The sequence below is a fragment of the Spea bombifrons genome, chromosome 1, assembly GCF_027358695.1.
Source record: "Spea bombifrons isolate aSpeBom1 chromosome 1, aSpeBom1.2.pri, whole genome shotgun sequence".
In the NCBI taxonomy this organism is placed as follows: Eukaryota; Metazoa; Chordata; class Amphibia; order Anura; family Pelobatidae; genus Spea; species Spea bombifrons.
This window is the reverse complement of record NC_071087.1, coordinates 164,043,605-164,068,912: the sequence shown is the minus strand read 5'-3', so window position 1 is coordinate 164,068,912 and position 25,308 is coordinate 164,043,605. Positions and strand designations below refer to the sequence as shown.

Here is a 25,308-nt window from a genome sequence, read left to right as displayed (position 1 = left end):
ATTAGACAGTAACTCGGTATAACGAGTGACACTTGCTGCCCTATACCGAGTGACACTGTCTAATACCGAGTGACACTCGCTGCCCTATACCGAGTGACACTGTCTAATACCGAGTGACACAAGCTGCCCTATACCAAGTGGCTGTCTAATACCAAGTGACACTCACTGCCCTATACCGAGTGACACTCGCTGCCCTATACCGAGTGACACTCGCTGCCCTATATCGAGTGACACTCGCTGCCCTATACCGAGTGACACTCGCTGCCCTATATCGAGTGACACTCGCTGCCCTATACCGAGTGACACTGTCTAATACCGAGTGACACACGCTGCCCTATACCAAGTGGCTGTCTAAGGCTGTATTAGAGAGTCCCTACCGAGGGACTCTCTAATACCAAGTGATACTCACTGCCCTATACCGAGTGACACTCGCTGCCCTATACAGAGTGACACTCGCTGCCCTATACTGAGTGACACTGTCTAATACAGAGTGACACTCGCTGCCCTATACCATGTGACTGTCTAATATTGAGTGACACTTGCTGCCCTATACCGAGTGACTGTTTAAGATTGAGTGACACTCGCTGCCCTATACCGAGTGGCACTTGCTGCCCTATACTGAGTGACTGTATAAGACTGAGTGATGCTCGCTGTTGCTGGACTCACAGAAGGACAAATCAACTTTCTTAATTTAAAACAATACTAAATAGTGCCCCCCGGGTTACACGCGTGTTACACAGAACCTACCCTGCAGTCCCAAAACAGTAATAGTCGATAATAAGGATAGACTGTCACAATACACACATATAGACAAACACCGCCCTCACACACACACATATACACAAACACTGCCCTTCCACACACATATACACATACACTGCCCTTCCACACATACACACACATATACACATACACTGCCCTTACACACATACACACACCTGCCCATACACACATACACAAACACTGCCCTTCCACACATACACACACCTGCCCATACACACACATATACACACACCTGCCCATACACACACATATACACATACACTGCCCTACCACACACACTTACACAAACACTGCCCTTACACACACACAAACACTGCCCTTCCACACACACACATACACTGCCCTTCCACACACACATACACATACATTGCCCATACACACATATACACACATCTGCCCATACACACATATACACACATCTGCCCATACACATATACACACATACATGCACACTTGCCCTTGCAGCTGAACGCTCACTTGCCCTTAGACACTCATACCCAACACACACAAAATACAAACACCTTCCCCTTCCTTCTCCTTTACGTTCCGCCGCGCAGGCTGTGGAGGGAGCGCTTTGTGAGGGACAGTCACAATTTTGCCACTTGATGCTGCCGTCCTGCCGCGCTAGCGCACAGCTCGGCAATCCCGCGGCCCCGATTTATTTCTCTAGTGTGGAACACAGTAACGCTGTCAGCCTGAGTGACACTCTACCTCCCAAACTCTGCCCCCGATCCCGATTCCCTGGGGGTAAAAGTTGGCAGGTATGGTAATTGTCCTCCAAGGGGTCGCTGCATAAAGCTATCACTGTTAACCGTGTTTGCGCTCCTACCCAGAATCCCCTGCAGTGACGGCGGCACAAGATCTCCGAGGGAAAAACTTCTGGCTTGGTGTCTGGTGGGTGAAGATTAGTGTTTAATAATAACACCCCCTCAGTACCCCCCCTCGCTCCCCCCGCACCCCCTCCATCCCACCAGCACTTGTGTTGCGTAACTTGCGTGTGCTTCTTTGTACAGAAAATCTAGGATTTATTAACAAAATGCAAGCGGGAAACACAGGAACGACAAGTAAGACTGCATGATACCGAGTGACACTCACTGCCTGCCTGATATCAAATGGCGCTCATTGCCTGATACCGAGTGACACTCACTGCCTGCCTGATATCAAATGGCGCTCATTGCCTGATACCGAGTGACACTCACTGCCTGCCTGATATCAAATGGCACTCATTGCCTGATACCGAGTGACACTCACTGCCTGCCTGATATCAAATGGCACTCATTGCCTGATACCGAGTGACACTCACTGCCTGCCTGATATCAAATGGCGCTCACTGACTGTTACTAAGTGATACTGTTTTCCAGATGATGCTCTTTGCACTCGGTATTAATAGCGGAAACTGCTCGCTGAGTGCACTCGGTATTAATAGCGGAAACTGCTCGCTGAGTGCACTCGGTATTAATAGCGGAAACTGCTCGCTGAGTGCACTCGGTATTAATAGCGGACACCGCTCGCTGAGTGCTCTCGGTATTAATAGCATATAACCTACTGCCTCGCATCTTGCGCATGCGCACTTTTTCTCACTCTCTACTCAACGCATTCTGTGTATCCATGGGAACCGATCGCCGCCCAATAGGGCGCTCAGAAACCCAATGGTGACAGAAACACAACTAAAAGCCCCTCCTTCTTTTCTCGACAACAAACTGGTCGCGGACCTAGCTGCCATGGCAACAAACATCAACTTCCGGTCCAGCGGCAGCGTGTACGGTTCGGGTAAGTATATCTTTCTATATACCCCGGTCCGGGAAAAATGCGATTTATTTATAGAGCCACGGAGAAATTCATGGGCGGGGGGCAGTTTCTCCGGACTTTCTCTCGAGGGTGTCTGTCTGCGCTCCCGGGGGTGTCTGTCTGCGCTCCCGGGGGTGTCTGTCTGCGCTCCCGGGGGTGTCTGTCTGCGCTCCCGGGGGTGTCTGTCTGCGCTCCCGGGGGTGTCTGTCTGCGCTCCCGGGGGTGTCTTTCTGCGCTCCCGGGGGTGTCTGTCTGCGCTCCCGGGGGTGTCTGTCTGCGCTCCCGGGGGTGTCTGTCTGCGCTCCCGGGGGTGTCTTTCTGCGCTCCCGGGGGTATCTTTCTGCGCTCCCGGGGGTATCTTTCTGCGCTCCCGGGGGTATCTTTCTGCGCTCCCGGGGGTATCTTTCTGCGCTCCCGGGTTTTTAGGCTTTGTTACTGGGGTATGGGGCAGTTGTCACTGGGGTATCTGGTAATGTTCTGTAGTTACCCCCAGTTTGACACCAGTTCTATTGCCTCACCAGCATGATCCTTCCCTGAACTGCCCCCTCTTTTGTATTAGGGGGTGTGGTTAGGGGCACCAGGAATTGCCCCAATAATGTGTATAGAAACAGCAGGAAATGGCTTATTCAATTAAACGGGGTAAATAAATACATTATTCTTCTAATATATACCCCACTTAGTAACACAGAAACCCCCAGCCACGCCTCTAATCTCACCCTTGTAAAGTAGTAGCGCCCCTCTCTGGCCCGGCTCTCTGTATCGATTAAGCGGAGTTACCGTGCGTTAACGGCTGGGTATTAATATTAATGAGTTGGGTTGGGAGCTCTGACCCCCCGGCACGCGGGCCGGTTGGCGGTTGTGCGGTCGCTGTCCGGTTAATGCATTCCCGGGCGCCGTCGGAGCTCCGCCTGGACTCGGAACATTTGCGTTGGTTTGGGGTCTGTTTTGCTGCTAAAGGAGTAGTTTATGCACGTGACCATGCGCGGCCGGGGTTTAGCCGCACGCAGAGACCTCTCTTCTTGTTACAGACTAACTGCCTCCTCTGATCCAGATTCCCTGAAGAAGACCTTCCAACCCTGACCAGTAACCATGCCAACCCGGACGGTGCCCACCAAGCCGAAACAGGTAGGGTGACCCGTCCACAGGACGCTTGGAGATCCTTTACTCTCCACCCTTCTTACTGGGCCCCCGTCGGCCCCCGTGCCCTCCGTCGCCCCCCGTGCCCTCCGTCGCCCCCCCGTGCCCTCCGTCGGCCCCCGTGCCTCCTGTCGGCCCCCGTGCCTCCTGTCGGGCCCTGTCCACAGCCACTGTGTGTCAAATCCAAATAAAAGGTTTGTGGTCCATAGGGGCAGTATTACCGTGGGGCAATAAACACTGAATGTTGTTCCCTTGCAGAGTATCGCGGCGGCGCCCGTCCAGACACAGAAGTCGATTGCCCCCAAACCGCCAAAGCAAGTGGCAAAGAAGAGGGTAAGCTAAACGTCTGCCCACCAGGGGGGCAAACTGCGGGCTTTCATAGAGGGGTCTCGTAGCAGGCAAAGCGTCCCAAGACTCGCGTTCTGCTCAACCCAGAGCATCTCCAAAGAGACACCCGAGACCGATCCATGCGCGGGTCCCGGTGACTTCCACCCGCGCGGGCGTCTCTGTGACGTCAGACGGGGTCACCCCTGAGGTTTGTCTCATGGACTATGTAGCGGAGGGATCCTGCCGTGTCCTGCTGAGACCATCGGGCCGTAATGCTTTTGGGCTCTCGATAAAGAGACCTTTTGGGGTAAATGGGGTTTGCCCCTGTATTAATGGCGTATTAATGGCGTCGCCCCCTTTTGTGCGCCGGCAGCAGCGGGTGCCGTCAGGGTTCGCGTCGTCGCGATTGCCTGATACCGAGTGACACTCACTGCCTGCCTGATATCAAATGGCACTCATTGCCTGATACCGAGTGACACTCACTGCCTGCCTGATATCAAATGGCACTCATTGCCTGATACCGAGTGACACTCACTGCCTGCCTGATATCAAATGGCGCTCACTGACTGTTACTAAGTGATACTGTTTTCCAGATGATGCTCTTTGCACTCGGTATTAATAGCGGAAACTGCTCGCTGAGTGCACTCGGTATTAATAGCGGAAACTGCTCGCTGAGTGCACTCGGTATTAATAGCGGAAACTGCTCGCTGAGTGCACTCGGTATTAATAGCGGACACCGCTCGCTGAGTGCTCTCGGTATTAATAGCATATAACCTACTGCCTCGCATCTTGCGCATGCGCACTTTTTCTCACTCTCTACTCAACGCATTCTGTGTATCCATGGGAACCGATCGCCGCCCAATAGGGCGCTCAGAAACCCAATGGTGACAGAAACACAACTAAAAGCCCCTCCTTCTTTTCTCGACAACAAACTGGTCGCGGACCTAGCTGCCATGGCAACAAACATCAACTTCCGGTCCAGCGGCAGCGTGTACGGTTCGGGTAAGTATATCTTTCTATATACCCCGGTCCGGGAAAAATGCGATTTATTTATAGAGCCACGGAGAAATTCATGGGCGGGGGGCAGTTTCTCCGGACTTTCTCTCGAGGGTGTCTGTCTGCGCTCCCGGGGGTGTCTGTCTGCGCTCCCGGGGGTGTCTGTCTGCGCTCCCGGGGGTGTCTGTCTGCGCTCCCGGGGGTGTCTGTCTGCGCTCCCGGGGGTGTCTGTCTGCGCTCCCGGGGGTGTCTTTCTGCGCTCCCGGGGGTGTCTGTCTGCGCTCCCGGGGGTGTCTGTCTGCGCTCCCGGGGGTGTCTGTCTGCGCTCCCGGGGGTGTCTTTCTGCGCTCCCGGGGGTATCTTTCTGCGCTCCCGGGGGTATCTTTCTGCGCTCCCGGGGGTATCTTTCTGCGCTCCCGGGGGTATCTTTCTGCGCTCCCGGGTTTTTAGGCTTTGTTACTGGGGTATGGGGCAGTTGTCACTGGGGTATCTGGTAATGTTCTGTAGTTACCCCCAGTTTGACACCAGTTCTATTGCCTCACCAGCATGATCCTTCCCTGAACTGCCCCCTCTTTTGTATTAGGGGGTGTGGTTAGGGGCACCAGGAATTGCCCCAATAATGTGTATAGAAACAGCAGGAAATGGCTTATTCAATTAAACGGGGTAAATAAATACATTATTCTTCTAATATATACCCCACTTAGTAACACAGAAACCCCCAGCCACGCCTCTAATCTCACCCTTGTAAAGTAGTAGCGCCCCTCTCTGGCCCGGCTCTCTGTATCGATTAAGCGGAGTTACCGTGCGTTAACGGCTGGGTATTAATATTAATGAGTTGGGTTGGGAGCTCTGACCCCCCGGCACGCGGGCCGGTTGGCGGTTGTGCGGTCGCTGTCCGGTTAATGCATTCCCGGGCGCCGTCGGAGCTCCGCCTGGACTCGGAACATTTGCGTTGGTTTGGGGTCTGTTTTGCTGCTAAAGGAGTAGTTTATGCACGTGACCATGCGCGGCCGGGGTTTAGCCGCACGCAGAGACCTCTCTTCTTGTTACAGACTAACTGCCTCCTCTGATCCAGATTCCCTGAAGAAGACCTTCCAACCCTGACCAGTAACCATGCCAACCCGGACGGTGCCCACCAAGCCGAAACAGGTAGGGTGACCCGTCCACAGGACGCTTGGAGATCCTTTACTCTCCACCCTTCTTACTGGGCCCCCGTCGGCCCCCGTGCCCTCCGTCGCCCCCCGTGCCCTCCGTCGCCCCCCCGTGCCCTCCGTCGGCCCCCGTGCCTCCTGTCGGCCCCCGTGCCTCCTGTCGGGCCCTGTCCACAGCCACTGTGTGTCAAATCCAAATAAAAGGTTTGTGGTCCATAGGGGCAGTATTACCGTGGGGCAATAAACACTGAATGTTGTTCCCTTGCAGAGTATCGCGGCGGCGCCCGTCCAGACACAGAAGTCGATTGCCCCCAAACCGCCAAAGCAAGTGGCAAAGAAGAGGGTAAGCTAAACGTCTGCCCACCAGGGGGGCAAACTGCGGGCTTTCATAGAGGGGTCTCGTAGCAGGCAAAGCGTCCCAAGACTCGCGTTCTGCTCAACCCAGAGCATCTCCAAAGAGACACCCGAGACCGATCCATGCGCGGGTCCCGGTGACTTCCACCCGCGCGGGCGTCTCTGTGACGTCAGACGGGGTCACCCCTGAGGTTTGTCTCATGGACTATGTAGCGGAGGGATCCTGCCGTGTCCTGCTGAGACCATCGGGCCGTAATGCTTTTGGGCTCTCGATAAAGAGACCTTTTGGGGTAAATGGGGTTTGCCCCCGTATTAATGGCGTATTAATGGCGTCGCCCCCTTTTGTGCGCCGGCAGCAGCGGGTGCCGTCAGGGTTCGCGTCGTCGCTGTGAATTGTCTCTTTATGGATGTCGTCTCTCGGTCAGGAAGAAGATGACGCGACGGAGATGGGGGACGGAGCCGATGAATACTCCCAGCCCAGGGCGCTGACCAAGCCGCCCGACCAGCTGCAGCTGACTGAAGCCGTGAGTGCGACCCCCCCCCCCCCCGCTTTATGTAGTGCTTTAACCCACTGGGCTTTATTCACTAAACACGAGTAGTGCGTCTGAACCTTGCACAGAATTATATTTGAGTCACCTGAGTAGCGCTCACATCTCCTGCAAACTCCCGGCTTCGCCAATACATGCCATGAAGAGCCAGAGGGGGCGCCGTGCCCGGCTCGCCCCGCCACCAGCTGTTACCAGCAGTGCCGGGTATCTCTGCGCTCGGGATTCTGTGCTGGTGGGGCAGGAGTCGGAAAGCCCCCCCGTCTCGAACAAGAACTCAATGCCCCATAGGCAGCCTTGTCATCCTCGGCCCCCCGCATGGGCCGTCCCGGGGGTACCAGCCGTCTCCGATCAGTGTGTCCGGCGTGATCTGTGCGCCTGGAACGTTTTCTTATTTCCCTCGTTGATGATTTTTTTCCCCCCCCAAAGGAGCTGAAAGAAGAATTCACTCGCATCCTGACGGCCAACAACCCCCACGCGCCCCAGAACATCGTCAGATACAGCTTTAAAGTGAGTGACCCTGCCGAGGGCAAAGGACCACCGGAGCCCCCCAAACAAGAGTCCAAACGGAGCAAAACCATACGAGATGGGCCTGAATATCAACATTTAATCTGACGGTTCTGGTCAGACCTCGCCTAGAGTAGTGGAGACAGTTCTGGAGACTTCAGAGGAGACCGATTAAAATGGGGAGCAGTTTGTGGGGTAAAAACGATCAGGAAAGAGAGATCTCAATCTCCGGCTCAGAGGAGAGAAGAGAAGAGATGGGGGGGGCCTAGAAGAGACAGGGGGGGGTGTAGAAGAGACGGGGGGGGTGTAGAAGAGACGGGGGGGGGGAGCGTAGAAGAGACGTTTAAATTAAACAGAGGACGGGAGGGAATTTATTTCAAAGGAGGAGAAAAGTTACAAGAGACCAGAATCTAACACTAGAGGTATAATGTGTATGATATATATATATATGTGTGTATGATATATGTTTGTGTACAATGTGTATGATATATGTGTGTGTGTGTGTGATATATATGTGTATAATATATGTGTGTGTATGATGGATGTGTGTATAATGTGTATGATATATATGTGTATAAGGTGTATGATGTATGATATATATATGTGTATAATATATGTGTGTGTATGATATATTTATATGTGTGTGTGTGATATATATGTGTATGATGTATGATATATATATGTGTATAATATATGTGTGTGTATGATATATTTATATATGTGTATGATATATGTGTATGATGTATGATCTATGTATGTGTATGGTATGTGTATGATATATTAATGTGTATGATATATATGTGTATAATGTGTGTGTGTATGATATATGTGAATAATATATGTGTGTATAATGTGTATGATATATGTGTGTGTGTGTGTGTGTGATATATATGTGTATAATATATGTGTGTGTATGATGGATGTGTGTATAATGTGTATGATATATATGTGTATAAGGTGTATGATGTATGATATATATATGTGTATAATATATGTGTGTGTATGATATATTTATGTGTGTGTGTGATATATATGTGTATGATATATGTGTATGATATATGTGTATGATGTATGATCTGTGTATGGTATGTGTATGATATATTAATGTGTATGATATAAATGTGTATAATGTGTGTGTGTATGATATATGTGAATAATATATGTGTGTATAATGTGTATGATATATATATATGTGTGTGTGTGTGATATATATGTGTATGATGTATGATCTATGTATGTGTATAATGTGTATGATGTATATGTGTATGGTGTGTGTATGATATATATGTTTTGTGTATGTTGTACGAGTCTCCGGTGTTTGTCGCGCAGGAGCGGGCGTACAAGCCGGTGAGCGCGGTGGATCAGCTGGCCGTCCACTTCTCTTTAGACGGGAACATGCTGCACAAAGATTCAGACGAAGCTCGCCGGCAGAGAGCGCGCATGGGCGTTACAGAAGGTGGGTCTGGCTCCACGCAGATAAATGAACAGATATGGTGGCGTCTGGTCGCCCGCTCCCGGGCTGATGCTTCTCGATCTGCGTTCTGCGGGATAGACGGGTGTAAAGCCGTGTTTTGTTCTTTTCTTTAGAGTCAACGCCAAGCGAAGCAGCCGCAGCGGAACCGGCAGAGAAGGACTCCGAGGGGAAACCAGAGTCTCCGGTACTGATCCAAACGGGGGTCTCGAGAGAGGGTTCCGGGGTCACTGTGCGGCTCAGACCTCACCTCATTTACATATAAACCCGAGAGTCGAGGACCCCATCTGCGGCTGGGGGGCTGGGGTTGCAGGGCTGCATTCCCTGTGTCTGATCGCTGCGTATTTCGCTCTGATCCGAGTGCCTTCCCCGCAGGCGGCCGGCGATGGAGGAGCAGAAGCCGAGGAGACGCAGAGGCACAAAAAGGAACGGAAACTCACCAACCAGTTTAACTTCAGTGAACGCGCCTCCCAGACATTTAACAACCCCCTGAGGGTAAGTGTGTCCTGCCCCTGTGCCAACCACCCAGAGCCAGGTCAAGGACTCAGCAGTCTCATTTCTGTTCCAGGAAAGAGCTTCGCAGACAGAACCTCCGCCTCGGGAAACCTTTTCAGCCACTGCCAACCAGGTAATTCCCACAACGACCACACACCTTCCTCCATTAACTGCCCCGTTACCCCTGCATATTCCAGGTACCGGGCCCTTCGCCCAGGGCCCAGGATTTAGTAGGGGCCAGGGGGGGACCCAGTATAAAGCAGCACAAATACTTCGTTGCCAGCAGTTGTATGAGTCGTGGCTACATGAGATTAATACCCCCACTCTCCTATATCAGCTTCCCCTTTTACCCCATCCATTTATACCCCCACTCTCCTATATCAGCTCCCCCTTTTACCCCATCCATTTATACCCCCACTCTCTTATATCAGCTCCCCCTTTTACCCCCATCCATTTATACCCCCACTCTCCTATATCAGCTTCCCCTTTTACCCCATCCATTTATACCCCCACTCTCCTATATCAGCTCCCCCTTTTACCCCCATCCATTTATACCCCCACTCTCCTATATCAGCTCCCCCTTTTACCCCCATCCATTTATACCCCACTCTCCTATATCAGCTCCCCCTTTTACCCCCATCCATTTATACCCCACTCTCCTATATCAGCTCTCCCTTTTACCCAACCATTTATACCCCCACCTTCCTATATCAGCTCCCCCTTTTACCCCATCCATTTATACCCCCACTCTCCTATATGAGCTCCCCCTTTTACCCCCACCCCCAGCGGCTGTTCTCCTGAAGCTTGGGTTTCTTCGCAGTGGGAGATCTATGATGCGTACGCCGAGGAGCTGCACAAACAGGAGAAACTCAAGGAGAAGCAGAAGGCGCCGGCCCCCAAAAAGGATGAGGATACCCCTTCCAGACGGAGACTGCCCACAACCGAGTCTCAGGTGGGGGCTGAATAATGCAGGGGCTGGTAGGGGGCAGTTTAACCACAAAACGGCAAGGGGCAGAAGGGCAGATCCACGAATTCATAAAGCAGCGGACAGTGAGTGGGAATACGGCTCGGATCAGATGTCGCGGCTGCTTCATGTATCCAGTAAAGATATTAAGGATCGGGGCTCATATTAATATATTTTACTATTATTCTATTATATTATTGTATTATTATTATATTAATATATTTTATTATTATTATATTATATTATTGTATTATTATTCTATTATTGTATTATTATATTAATATATTTTATTATTATTATTCTATTATATTATTGTATTGTTATTATATTAATATATTTTATTATTATTATTGTATTATTATTATATGAATATATTTTATTATATAAATATATCTTATTATTATATTCTATTATATGATTTTTCTATTGTTATATTATTGTATTATTATTATATGAATATTTTTTATTATTATATTAATATATTTTATTATTTTATTATTATATGAATATATTTTATTTTTTATGAATAGCCCAGTAATGATATTGGTCGGTAAAGCGCTCTTTATCTCTTTTCCGTTCAGAGCGATGACATCAGCAAGGTGGCAAAATCAAGTAAGATTATGGAGAGGATGGTGAATCAAAACACGTTTGATGACATCACACAAGGTACGCAAAACGAGGCAATTTATATTTAATCTATTTTACGGAGCATCAGCAGAGGCCATGACAATGTTACGGTTAGGAGTGGGAGGAATGAGTCTATCCAATTCCCTATCACTCCTGCCAGGTGACTACTCCATGAACCAACTACTTCTGTGAGATAACCCCACCCCCGTCTATTATACCCGGCGTTACAGTATTCCTTGTCTCGTTTTCTCCTCCGTTCTTTAGACTTTAAGTATTTTGAAGACGTTTCGGATGAGTTCAGAGATCATGACGGAACGTTACTGCCCCTCTGGAAGTTCCAGTACGAGAAGGCGAAGCGGCTGGCAGTGACTGCCCTCTGCTGGTGAGTGAGGGTATTACACACGCTGTGTTACTGTACCCTGATCTCAGTAACTGCCCTCTGCTGGTGAGTGGGGGTATTACACATGCCGTGTTACTGTACCCTGATCTCAATAACTGCCCTCTGCTGGTGAGTGGGGTATTACACACGCCGTGTTACTGTACCCTGATCTCAGTAACTGCCCTCTGCTGGTGAGTGGGGGTATTACACACGCCGTGTTACTGTACCCTGATCTCAGTAACTGCCCTCTGCTGGTGAGTGGGGGTATTACACATGCCGTGTTACTGTACCCTGATCTCAATAACTGCCCTCTGCTGGTGAGTGGGGGTATTACACACGCTGTGTTACTGTACCCTGATCTCAGTAACTGCCCTCTGCTGCTGAGTGGGGGTATTACACACGCCGTGTTACTGTACCCTGATCTCAGTAACTGCCCTCTGCTGGTGAGTGGGGGTATTACACACGCCGTGTTACTGTACCCTGATCTCAATCAGAGAGAGCGTAGGAGAGGAGGGTCGACGGCTGGAAAACCCCTGAAAGAGCCACGTTTTTAGTTTCCGTCGAGCTGTCCTCTCCTGCCCTGATGGAGGGAAGCTGTTCCAGAGCCGTGCATGTAACAGGAAAGTGAACTGCCCCCTTGGTTGTCCTTGGGGTATTTTTAAGGAGATCGGAGGTATCTGTAGGGTGAATATCTCCTGTAAATGTAACTGCCGCTTTTATCTCCTGGCCGCTGCCGTCGCCGCACGTAGCTGGAAGTAGCTGGTTGGGTTATTCTGGCTGGTGTCTCGAGGTGATGGGAGTAGTCATACGATTGCCGTATCTTGGATCCCTGCTAATAATGGGGAATTATTATCACTAATAATCGCTGTGATTTTTTCCCGTGTTCTGCGCATTCATTATTCATCGTATTTCTTTCTTTTTTTTTTAGGAGCCCGAAGTACAAGGATCTGTTCGCCGTCGGCCTCGGTTCCTGTAAGTTTCAGTCATTATAGGAGCGACGGCTCTGCGGGGTTCTAATCGGCTCGTAAACATACATCGTGATAGTCACGGCTTTCCTTAATCCACATACATCCAAAACATTATTATTATTTATTGTTTTATATAGCGCCGGACAGTACAGGTAGCAAGGGGTTAAAGAGGAGATGCAGAGCGCAGCGGCAGTGTTAGGAGTTGCACTCCTCGGGTTTGCCACTAGGTGTCGCTGTTGGGGAGGTTATGGTTTATATGTGCATATATCCAGCGCTAATCGTCCGGGGGGCGGGGTCTATTCTTTAACCCTTTCAGGACCAGGTTTTAAAAAAAAAAATATTTATTTATTTTGTGTCCCCAATATGAACAGAGATTCCTCTGGGGTGTCCCCAGCGGCCCCTCTGGGCTCCCTATACATTTTACAGGAATATATATCGGGCACGTTAATAATAAGTATGCCGCTCTCTCACGGAGTATACCGCCGTCTCTCACAGAGTATACTATCTGTCTGCAAGGTATGCGGAAACATTAATGTAATAAGCGGCAGAGACCTGCGCCGGGCGTATGGGGGGGGTAATATCTGCCGTGGCCCCCGGGTGCCGCACGGCCTGACCTCGCTTGCCCCGTGACCTGCCGCTCCTTTCCCGCAGATGACTTCGTGAAGCAGGGCCGGGGGATGCTTCTCCTCTACAGCCTGAAGAACCCGTCGTTCCCCGAGCACGCCTTCGACACGGACAGCGGGATCATGTGTCTGGACGTCCACGCAGAGCATCCCTACCTGGTGGCCGTGGGCTTCTACGACGGCAACGTGGCCATCTACAACCTCAAAGCGGCCGCGACCCAGCCAAGCTTCACGAGCTCCGCCAAGTCCGGCAAACACACGGACCCGGTGTGGCAGGTCAGTCCGTCGATGCGTGTGACATCACTCTGGGGGGGCTCAGTGCACATACATGTAACACGCATACACGTATAACATGGATCCAGGCTGGGGAGGAGACGTACGTGTCGCAGATAAATGCGCCGGACGTCACGCAATCCTCTCAGTCTCTCTCCCATCTTTTTCTCTCTTCTTCTCTCTCAGCAACTTTACAACAGGATCAGTTATTCCTCCCCAGCACCTTACGTATCCGCTGTTGTTAATGAATGTGTATAGATACGTTTAGCTCCCGTGCTGGGCCTGGGCTCTGCATGCGCGGCTCAGACAGCGAATCCGCTGCACCTTGCGGGGTCGAATAACCCTGTAACCTGAATAGCGCTTCAGACGCAATGGCCCCGGGGCGGAATAATATTTCCCGTCTGCGAGAAACGTCAAAACCCTTTATTTGGTGACCTGGAGCCTCGTGTGGCTGACGCGACCTCGTTACACATCAGCTTAGTGACTCTGTCCCACGTTTCCGTGCGCTGTCCGGAGGGGCCGGTGTTATGAGACCGCTGGGGGGGTCACGGTCCGGGAAGGTGATGTATCTGTGGGGCCGGCCGTGCTGTAAGTTGGGGGGCTCGGGGCCGCGCGGGGCCGGGTTATGGATCTCGCGGTGTGTGTTTCAGGTGAGATGGCAGAAAGACGACGGCGACAAAAACCTCAACTTCTTCTCCGTGTCCTCGGACGGCCGCGTCGTGTCCTGGACCTTAGTGAAGGTGAGCGGCCCCTACCCCGCCACGCGTGGCCCCTTCCTGCGTGTGCCCCGTTAGCCTGATCTCACATATAAGGGCCACGCTCTGTCCGCTCTCACATATAAGGGCCACGCTCTCCCCACTCTCACATATGAAGGCCACGCTCTGCCCGCTGTCACATATAAGGGCCACGCTCTGCCCGCTGTCACATATAAGGGCCACGCTCTGCCCGCTGTCACATATAAGGGCCACGCTCTGCCCACTCTCACATATAAGGGCCACGCTCTGCCCGCTGTCACATATAAGGGCCACGCTCTGCCAGCTGTCACATATAAGGGCCACGCTCTGCCCGCTGTCACATATAAGGGCCACGCTCTGCCCGCTCTCACATATAAGGACCACGCTCTGCCCGCTCTCACATATAAGGGCCACGCTCTGCCCGCTCTCACATATAAGGGCCACGCTCTCCCCGCTCACACATATAAGGGCCCCGCTCTGCCCGATCTCACATATAAGGGCCACGCTCTGCCCGCACTCACATATAAGGGCCACGCTCTGCCCGCTGTCACATATAAGGGCCACGCTCTGCCCGCACTCACATATAAGGGCCACGCTCTGCCCGCTGTCACATATAAGGGCCACGCTCTGCCCGCTGTCACATATGAGGGCCACGCTCTGCCCGCTGTCACATATAAGGGCCCCGCTCTCACATATAAGGGCCCCGCTCTCCCCACTCTCACATATAAGTGCCACGCTCTGCCCGCTCTCGCATATAAGGGCCACGCTCTGCCCGCTCTCACATATAAGGGCCACGCTCTGCCCGCTCTCACATATAAGGGCCACGCTCTGCCCGCTCTCACATATAAGGGCCACGCTCTGCCCGCTCTCACATATGAGGGCCACGCTCTGCCCGCTCTCACATATAAGGGCCACGCTCTGCCCGCTCTCACATATAAGGGCCACGCTCTGCCCGCTCTCACATATGAGGGCCACGCTCTGCCCGCTGTCACATATGAGGGCCACGCTCTGCCCGCTCTCACATATAAGGGCCACACTCTGCCCACTCTCACATATAAGGGCCACGCTCTGCCCGCTCTCACATATAAGGGCCACGCTCTGCCCGCTCTCACATATAAGGGCCACGCTCTCCCCGCAGAACGAGCTCGTCCACGCCGACGTCATCAGGCTGAGCGCAGAGGGGTCTCCGGGACACGGAGCCGAGGGATACCCGCTGCAAGCAAACGGTACGTGGACCCCATGTCTCCCTGCATCACTCCGTGTTCTGCTCTCTCCGTGTCGCTCCGTGTTCTGTTCTCCCTGTGTCGCTCCGTGTTCTGTTCTCCCCGTGTCGCTCCGTGTTCTGTTCTCGCCCCGCGTCGCTCCGTGTTCTCGCCCCGCGTCGCTCCGTGTTCTCGCCCCGCGTCCCTCCGTGTTCTCGCCCCGCGTCCCTCCGTGTTCTCGCCCCGCGTCCCTCCGTGTTCTGCTCTCCCCGCGTCCCTCCGTGTTCTGCTCTCCCCGCGTCGCTCCGTGTTCTGCTCTCCCCGCGTCGCTCCGTGTTCTGCTCTCCCCGCGTCGCTCCGTGTTCTGCTCTCCCCGCGTCGCTCCGTGTTCTGCTCTCCCCGCGTCGCTCCGTGTTCTGCTCTCCCCGCGTCGCTCCGTGTTCTGCTCTCCCCGCTTCGCTCCGTGTTCTGCTCTTCCCGCGTCGCTCCGTGTTCTGCTCTTCCCGCGTCGCTCCGTGTTCTGCTCTCCCCGTGTCGCTCCGTGTTCGCGCCCCAAGTCGCTGCGTGTTCTCGCCCCGTGTCGCTCTGGGTTCTGCTCTCCCCGTGTCGCTCCGTGTTCGCGCCCCGTGTCGCTCCGTGTTCGCGCCCCGTGTCGCTGCGTGTTCTCGCCCCGTGTCGCTCTGGGTTCTGCTCTCCTCGTGACGCTCCGTGTTCTCGCCCCGTGTCGCTCCGTGTTCTGCTCTCCCGGTGACGCTCCGTGTTCTCGCCCCGTGTCGCTCCGTGTCACTCCGTGTTCTCTCCCCACAGGCTGCGGGACGTCGTTTGATTTCCACGGACAGATTGATTATTTATTCCTCGTGGGAACGGAGGAGGGAAAAGTTCACAAGGTGATGCCACGCGTGTCTCCTGGCTGCGTGTAACCGCAGATAACTGCCCCCTTTGGGGTGACTAGAAGCCCCTCCGTCGTGATATCACTTTGTGGGGCGCGTGAGACGCGAGTCCTGCCTGTCCTGGTAGATTGTAAGCTCTTTGGGCAGCCCGAGCTCCTCACGCCGTACGATGTGCCCCGGGGGGGGTCACTAGCAGCTGCAGAACCCCCCAGGCGTGGGGGCCGGGGCCGGACAGGCGGGGTTTGGTCTCTCTAACGTCTCCGTGTCTCCTCAGTGCTCTAAAGCGTATTCCAGCCGCTTCCTCGACACGTTCAACGCTCACAGCCTGTCCGTGGACTCCGTGCGCTGGAACCCCTTCCACCCCAAGGTCTTCATCACCTGCAGCTCTGATTGGACGGTCAAGATCTGGGAGCACAACGTGAAGTATGACATCATTACACAGGGGGCCGGCTCACTGATATAACTATACATTATACAGGGGGCCGGTCACTGATTTATCTATACATTATACAGGGGCCGGCTAGCTGATTTATCTATACATTATACAGGGGCCGGTCACTGATTTATCTATACATTATACAGGGGGCCGGTCACTGATTTATCTATACATTATACAGGGGGCCGGTCACTGATTTATCTATACATTATACAGGGGCCGGCTCGCTGATTTATCTATACATTATACAGGGGCCGGTCACTGATTTATCTATACATTATACAGGGGCCGGTCACTGATTTATCTATACATTATACAGGGGCCGGTCACTGATTTATCTATACATTATACAGGGGCCGGTCACTGATTTATCTATACATTATACAGGGGGCCGGTCACTGATTTATCTATACATTATACAGGGGCCAATCATTGACTTATCCATACACTATACAGGGGGCCGGTCACTGATTTATCTATACATTATACAGGGGCCGGTCACTGATTTATCTATACATTATACAGGGGCCGGTCACTGATTTATCTATACATTATACAGGGGGCCGGTCACTGATTTATCTATACATTATACAGGGGCCGGTCACTGATTTATCTATACATTATACAGGGGCCGGACACTGATTTATCTATACATTATACAGGGGCCGGTCACGGATTTATCTATACATTATACAGGGGCCGGTCACGGATTTATCTATACATTATACAGGGGCCGGTCACTGATTTATCTATACATTATACAGGGGCCGGTCACGGATTTATCTATACATTATACAGGGGCCGGTCACTGATTTATCTATACATTATACAGGGGCCGGATCACTGATTTATCTATACATTATACAGGGGGCCGGTCACTGATTTATCTATACATTATACAGGGGCCGGTCACTGATTTATCTATACATTATACAGGGGGCCGGTCACTGATTTATCTATACATTATACAGGGGCCGGTCACTGATTTATCTATACATTATACAGGGGCCGGCTCACTGATTTATCTATACATTATACAGGGGCCGGTCACTGATTTATCTATACATTATACAGGGGCCGGTCACTGATTTATCTATACAGTATACAGGGGGCTGGACACTGATTTATCTATACATTATACAGGGGCCGGTCACTGATTTATCTATACATTATACAGGGGCCGGCTCACTGATTTATCTATACATTATACAGGGGCCGGTCACTGATTTATCTATACATTATAAAGGGGCCGGTCACTGATTTATCTATACATTATACAGGGGGCCGGTCACTGATTTATCTATACATTATACAGGGGGCCGGTCACTGATTTATCTATACATTATACAGGGCCCCGGCTCGCTGATTTATCTATACGTTATACAGGGGCCGGTCACTGATTTATCTATACATTATACAGGGGCCGGTCACTGATTTATCTATACATTATACAGGGGCCGGTCACTGATTTATCTATACATTATACAGGGGCCGGCTCACTGATTTATCTATACGTTATACAGGGGCCGGTCACTGATTTATCTATACATTATACAGGGGCCGGTCACTGATTTATCTATACATTATACAGGGGGCTGGACACTGATTTATCTATACAGTATACAGGGGCCGGCTCGCTGATTTATCTATACATTATACAGGGGGCCGGCTCACTGATTTATCAATACATTATACAGGGGGCCGGCTCACTGATTTATCTATACATTATACAGGGGGCCGGTCACTGATTTATCTATACATTATACAGGGGGCCGGTCACTGATTTATCTATACATTATACAGGAGGGCCGGTCACTGATTTATCTATACATTATACAGGGGCCGGTCACTGATTTATCTATACATTATACAGGGGGCCGGTCACTGATTTATCTATACATTATACAGGGGCCGGTCACTGATTTATCTATACATTATACAGGGGGCCGGTCACTGATTTATCTATACATTATACAGGGGCCGGTCACTGATTTATCTATACATTATACAGGGGGCCGGTCACTGATTTATCTATACATTATACAGGGGCCGGTCACTGATTTATCTATACATTATACAGGGGCCGGCTCACTGATTTATCTATACGTTATACAGGGGCCGGTCACTGATTTATCTATACATTATACAGGGGCCGGTCACTGATTTATCTATATATTATACAGGGGGCCGGTCACTGATTTATCTATATATTATACAGGGGGCCGGTCACTGATTTATCTATACATCATACAGGGGCCCGGTCACTGATTTATCTATACATTATACAGGGGGCCGGTCACTGATTTATCTATACATTATACAGGGGGCCGGTCACTGATTTATCTATACATCATACAGGGGCCGGTCACTGATTTATCTATATATTATACAGGGGGCCGGTCACTGATTTATCTATACATCATACAGGGGCCGGTCACTGATTTATCTATACATTATACAGGGGGCCGGCTCACTGATTTATCTATACATTATACAGGGGCCGGTCACTGATTTATCTATATATTATACAGGGGGCCGGTCACTGATTTATCTATACATTATACAGGGGCCGGTCACTGATGTATCTATACATTATACAGGGGCCCGGTCACTGATTTATCTATACATCATACAGGGGCCGGTCACTGATTTATCTATACATTATACAGGGGGCCGGTCACTGATTTATCTATACATTATACAGGGGGCCGGTCACTGATTTATCTATACATTATACAGGGGCCGGTATCGTGTTGGGTTTAACCCTTTACGATCTCGCCCCCAGGTCTCCGGTGTTTGTATTTGATCTGAACGCTGCGGTGGGCGACGTGGTTTGGGCTCCTTACTCCTCCACCGTTTTTGCCGCCGTTACCACAGATGGGAAGGTAGGTGAAGCGATGGCGCGCGGTGCGGTCTCTACCCGGACCTCTCCATGTATAATATCATTTGTGCTGTCCCCGTCTCTCCTCTCCCGTCCCCCTCTCTCTCTCCCTCCCCCATCTCTCTCTCCCTCTCCCCCCCCGTCTCTCTCTCCCTCTCCCCCGTCTCTCTCCCCCGTCTCTCTTGTGTGCTGTGACTGGCGGTTTGAGCCACGGGCCAGTTGTTGCCCGGTCCCCCGGCCTCTCACACACTGCGCCCCTTTTTGTTCTTTTCGGATTGTGAGCTCTGCTGCCGCGGGTCCAATCGCATTTCCATAATGTAATGTGTTTCACGAATGGTGACGACGAATGAGCCGGGGGAGGGGTGTTGGGGCCTGGATTATTAAAGCCCCGCGGCCACAAACATTCTGCCCCCCGAGGGGTTCATTTAATCCGGATGGAGAGCTTTCTCTCTCGTTTGCGGTTATTTGGGGCCCCTAAACATCGGCTCCGCGCGCTTACCTGCCCCGTGCTGCCCCTTCACACACCTTTCCATGTCTCTTTCTTTCCATGGCCTCTCCCTTTCCCGCCCCACACCTGTCGTCCTTCCTGGTGGTTCCTCGGGGGCGTGGAGAAGTTTGTTTAGCCAATGGGCTGCCTCACTATCCCGAGCGGCATGTAATATTGGCGGCTTCTCTCCTCCGGCCCTGGAGAGCGTGCACGGGGCGTTGGTCCCTTTGTAGGGCTACAGTGCTGGGAGCCGCTGTGACCCCTGTGTGGTTGGGGCTGGTTTGCTGCAATAGGATAATGGAGTTCAGGTAGTAGCCGCACGTCCCCAGCTGGTCCGCTGGGCAGAGCTGGCACTTTGTGCAACTGGGGGGGGGGGATACCCCCAAAAAGTTCCTTCTGGTGAAAGCCTGTCTCCCGCCGGCCTTATTCTCACCGTCGCCGTTCATGTCGCTAGCGGCAGAAGTCTAAGCCACTGCCTGATGCATTGAGGGCACATATAGGCAGGGATCACACTCCTGGCACTAAAGGGGTTAAAGCTGTATATACCCCGGTGCAATCCCCGAGGGTAACTTAGTGCCGGAGCTTTGCTCTCGCTGCGTGGAAGGCAGTTAGCGCCTCATCGGTCTCCTTTTATTGGTCTCTTCTTTGGTTCCTGAATGTTTTTTTTCTCGGGACGCGTTATTTGTGGATCCGTCCGCTGGCCAGGTGAGGGCGCCGCATGCACATCGCTGTCTGGAGGCTCAGCGCAGGTGGCAGCAGCTGGGGGCCGGTGGATCCTGCGTGGGCCGGGGGGGGCGATGCAGCTGTGCCCCTTGTTAGATCATTCTGATGCCGTAACCGGCTCGGCCCGCCGCTCCCGGTTACCCCGCTTAAGGGGCAGATTCTGGGGTCACAGTCTGGGGCCGACTCGTATTCCCCTCGGATTTAATGATATCCGAGCGTCCCGATTGGTGCTTTCCTCCCTGCTTTATCACAGCTGGAATCCCTGCTTGAACACAGGTGACATCAGATCTCTGTACTGTACCGTGTGCACACGCGTGTATAACGTATGCAGTATAATATTTTACATATAAAGGAAAAGGTTCACAAAGTCCCAGCTTTTAAATAATTTACAGGCGAGCCGAGCGCACCCGACCCGCATGAAATATTCATCACAACGCAGCGAGCGCTCTCCTGAGTGACCTCGGAATCTAACGCCGGAGAGTCACAGGCTGAGATGGGATGGAAGGGGTGGTGGATACGTGGAACAGCCTCCCAGCAGAAGTGGTAGAGGGTAATACAGTGAGGGTATTAAACATGCATGGGATAGACATACGGCTCCTGAATCTAAGACGAGACCAACGACTGATTAAGGTTTGAGTCTTTACAGCAGGAGAAATGGGCTACAAGACGGGGGCCGCCAGGGGCCGTCACGTACAGGCGTGATGTATATCTGACCCCACACAATCCAGACTGTGGCTATTAAATAGTTAACACAGGTGCCACCGTGGTAATCGGCACCGTGTCTCTTGCAGCTCTGCTCCCCCCGGCATTGAGAGGGTTAACCTGCCGTTTAACACGTTATTATTATTATTTATTAATTATTATTATTATTTATTGTTTATTATTTATTATTATTATTATTAATTGTTTATTATTATTTATTATTATTATTATTTATTATTATTATTTATTAATTATTATTATTATTTATTGTTTATTATTATTTATTATTATTATTATTTATTATTATTATTATTATTATTTATTAATTATTATTATTTATTGTTTATTATTATTTATTATTATTATTATTATTATTATTTATTAATATTATTATTATTATTTATTATTATTATTAATTGTTTTGTATAGCGCCATCATATTCCGTAGCGCTGTACAATGGGTGCATCACTGACCGTTGTCCCCGCAGGTCCACGTGTTCGATCTGTCCGTCAGTAAGTACGAGGCGATCTGCCAGCAGGCAGTGGTGGCCAAGAAAAAGACCAAGTTAACCCACATCGCGTTTAACCCCGTGCACCCCATCATCATTGTGGGCGACGACCGAGGACACGTCATTAGCCTGAAGCTGTCGCCAAACCTGCGGAAGATGCCGAAGGTCAGTGCGCCGCCGGCGGGGGGAGGGGCCACGGGCGCGCGGGGAACTCTCAGCACCCTCAGCCGAGGCATCGTCAGAATCTGATGGAATTTCATTTCCTGCTTTTCTTGTATAATGTTTACCGGCCGGCCGCTCCGTGCCCCCCGACGCTCTATATACACAGCGCTGTACCCCCGCCCCCCCCGCAGGGTATTAAGGGGCAGCGATGGCCGCGTTTCCATTATATCCCTCCGCCCAGGAATCTGCATTCATTACATCGGCTCGCAGTACCCCCCGTGACTCACAGCATGGAGCTAAAACTCCTATCACTCTCAGCTCTCATACTCCACCAAAGTGTGGTGCAATCAGCAGAGCCAATCGGGGAGTTCGTATAAGTGGATCAGCCTCCAGGCAGAAGTGGTAGAGGTTGGTACAGTGAGGGGATTTAACCCCGTATAGGAAAGGCATGCGGCTCCTGTAAGTCGCCCGGATCTGCCACGTACGGCCGCTTCATCGCAGGCGGCATCTGCCGCGGGAACGTGCGCGACCAATCAGATTATGGGATCAGAGGAGGTGTCTGGCGGCTCTTTGATGCCATTTAAAGCGGATCAGAGACATTGAGTGTTTCTTAATACGGCCAAATCCGGCTGGGAGGCGGATGCTCGGCTACTACCTATTAACCCCGCGCAGGTCATCATTCCGGGGGCTTCTGTCATCTGCATGTTTCAGAACGACATGCATCACACGGGCTCGATATAACACGGGACACGCGTGTAACCATGCCGAGGGCGTCCGGGTCACTGCCGGTCACGGATCAGTGTATAGAATGCATTAGACTTAGAAGGGTTACAGGAGAGACCCCCGGCTGTCGGCTGCCGTCAGAGAGACCCCGGCTGTTGGCTGCCGTTGGAGAGACTGTCGGCTTCCGTCGGAGAGACCCCCGGCTGCCGTCGGAGAGACCCCCGTCTGTCGGCTGCCTTGCCACGTGACCCTCGTCCAAATCCCCATCATGTTTCATTTTACTAACAGCCTGTCGGATCCGGGCGGTCTCGGCGTGACGGCCACAGAGCGCTCGCTGAGCATAACGTGAAGTGTCAGGCGAGAGCGCAGGATGCGTGGAGACGGGAGGAGAGCGCAGGGCGGGAGTAACGGCCCCGGGGCCGCGGGGTAACATTATAAAGACCGCGGCTAACGGGGGCCGGAGACGCTCTGCTACGATTTCACTTTCTGCTTAAAACCCCGCCGGGGGCAAAAGTAATCATCAGAGTCCTGAGAGCGCCAAGCATCTGCCCCCAGCGAGAAGCCGCGCATGCGCAGTGCCCTGTAATTACCCATCTGCCGAAGTACGACCCTCTCTCCCGATCACTGACCCGCCAGTCCCTCCGAAGACTCCAGCGCTGCCACGCCAAACGGTTTCCATGGAAATGCCCCCCCCCCAAAAAAAACAATCCTAATTATTAATAAACAGACAGTGAGTGTGCGGAGCCGCCCCTCGCTGCTCACCGGGTTCTGGCGCAGAAATAGTTAATAAAGAATCGACCTCATTCCCTGAAAATAAACCTAAAATACGGTATTAACCCCCGGAGAGCTGAGTGTGATTTCCCCCGTCAGGCTTCGGGGCTTTATATTCATGATTAATTCCCTGATTATAAACCAGATATTCGCTCGCGGCCCCCCCTGGCCCCCGGCCGTTGCATTAAGCCTCCGTTCGGATAAACGCGCGGGGATTAGCCCCCGCCGGGCGGCGGATGAAGCTCGTTATAAATAGTTGAATAAAAGCCTTTTGTGCGCGAGACGCAGGAGATTTGGCGCTTTGTAGATGAGACGCTTCCGACAAACGCTTTGTGACCCGCGAGCCGCTGCTCTGCACAACGCCCTAAATCCGCAGCCCGGTGCAGGTGGTTTTTTATGTGGGCCACAAACAGAATTTACGTGCCCACCTGTAACGGGTGCCCACTCGGTCCCAGAGCTCACACTCTATTTTCCCTGCCCAGTAAACGACATCAGATACCCAGAAAATGAACGTTATCGTTTAATAACATCGTTTATTTCCCATTAATAGCCGTTTTTCCTCCCCGGCAGCGCGCAGAATAATCTCCGCTGATTGCGCCGCCTGCTTTAATACTTTTGTCTCCCCGGCACCTGCCTTCTGAATGCGAATTAATAGATAACGCGCTGGCCTGTGTGAATAGCGGTGGGCGGGGGCCGCGCATGGGCCGCTCGGGCTCTGAAAGCCTTCTATTTACGGGTTGTATCTGGAAATGTTTATTGTGAATGAAGATTTTGCTGAAGCAGCCGGGCGGCGGATCAACGCGCGGCTTCTCTGACCATTTTAATCATCTCAGGGACTGCAGAAATAATGCGAATACAGGGAGCTGTCCAATATGTAGGGATGGCGGGGGCCGAAGGGCCACATTAGAGAGGGTGATTTATCTGCCACGTTGTTGCCCCCCCCCCCAGTGTGACCCGGTGTAGTGAGCAGGTGGCAGGAGTGGGATTTTACCCTCCGGCATCATACTGTATAAGGGCCGAGCAGGCCCTGCACGATGTATAGGGCAGTCAGAGCGCTTTGCCTATACATTGTACAGGGCCAACCGGGGGGGGGGTGGAAACTTCCCAAACTGCCTGTTTAGTGAATAAGTCCCAGTGAGTAGAGTGGGGGGGGGTGCAGACCACCTGCCACGGGGCAACTGCCCGACTACTGCGACCTTATGATATGGTGCGGGGCGGATTGGGCCACGAGGGGGGTATTTTATTATTAACCCCTTCAGCGCCAGTCCTGATGACTTTTCTCTTCTCATTCCAGGAAAAGAAAGGCCAGGAGACCCAGCGGGGGCCGGAGGTGGAAGTGGCAAAAATGGACAGACTCCTGTCCCTGGTGAGAGAGCCGGAGAAGTGACGGCCGAATAAAGCGCACCCCCAACCCGAAGTAACCCCCCACCCCGGCCGGACCCCAAGCGCCCCCGACTCACACAATAAAGACATTTCTAACTGAAACCATCTGTCGGTAACGTCTCGGCTGTTTCGTGCCCCTGTGGGGGGGAATTTCTGGGGGATTTCCCTTTTATTTCTTGGCCTCCTCTGAACTCTCCAGCGTGTGGTTATCATTCTGGAGCTGGGATGTCCAGCACTGTACCCACTACTCTAGGTGAGGTCTGACCGGAGATCTGTAAAGAGATAGTGAGAGGCCCTCGCTATTCCTGTCACTAATGC

The 25,308-nt window shown here is 51.8% G+C and overlaps 1 protein-coding gene and 1 long non-coding RNA gene across 4 annotated transcripts; both read left to right on the top strand.

The window, feature by feature from the left end:
* The first annotated feature begins 2,495 nt into the window (after positions 1-2,495).
* LOC128485152 (uncharacterized) lies at positions 2,496-4,042 on the top strand. The gene is made up of 3 exons (XR_008351507.1): positions 2,496-2,553; positions 3,600-3,696; positions 3,967-4,042. It is a non-coding gene; the product is annotated as an uncharacterized LOC128485152 (long non-coding RNA).
* A 932-nt stretch (positions 4,043-4,974) lies between these two features.
* On the top strand, positions 4,975-25,021 carry DNAI1 (dynein axonemal intermediate chain 1). Of its 3 annotated transcripts, none has more exons than XM_053457984.1 (21): positions 4,975-5,037; positions 6,084-6,180; positions 6,451-6,525; positions 6,962-7,060; positions 7,511-7,591; positions 8,918-9,044; positions 9,176-9,246; positions 9,435-9,554; positions 9,628-9,687; positions 10,375-10,506; positions 11,100-11,184; positions 11,410-11,527; positions 12,453-12,496; positions 13,144-13,391; positions 14,039-14,128; positions 15,261-15,348; positions 16,132-16,211; positions 16,489-16,637; positions 19,436-19,535; positions 21,931-22,116; positions 24,902-25,021. In XM_053457984.1, exons 2-21 carry the CDS (start codon positions 6,145-6,147, stop codon positions 24,992-24,994), a joined length of 2,082 nt encoding a protein of 693 aa, XP_053313959.1. In that variant the 5' UTR covers positions 4,975-5,037; positions 6,084-6,144; the 3' UTR covers positions 24,995-25,021. The 3 variants fall into 3 exon arrangements, with proteins under 3 accessions (XP_053313959.1, XP_053313961.1, XP_053313960.1); XM_053457985.1 differs by having other exon boundaries at positions 4,985-5,037; positions 6,107-6,180; XM_053457986.1 differs by lacking the exon at positions 21,931-22,116 and having other exon boundaries at positions 24,902-25,015.
* The last annotated feature ends 287 nt before the right edge of the window (positions 25,022-25,308 follow it).

Excerpts from the sequence above, each read along its gene's own strand:
- DNAI1 (XM_053457984.1), top strand. The coding sequence starts at position 6,145 with ATGCCAACCCGGACGGTGCCCACCAAGCCGAAACAG. Across the intron at positions 6,526-6,961 it reads AGCAAGTGGCAAAGAAGAGG|GAAGAAGATGACGCGACGGA; the intron begins GTAAGCTAAACG and ends TCTCTCGGTCAG. Across the intron at positions 14,129-15,260 it reads TGTCCTGGACCTTAGTGAAG|AACGAGCTCGTCCACGCCGA; the intron begins GTGAGCGGCCCC and ends CTCTCCCCGCAG.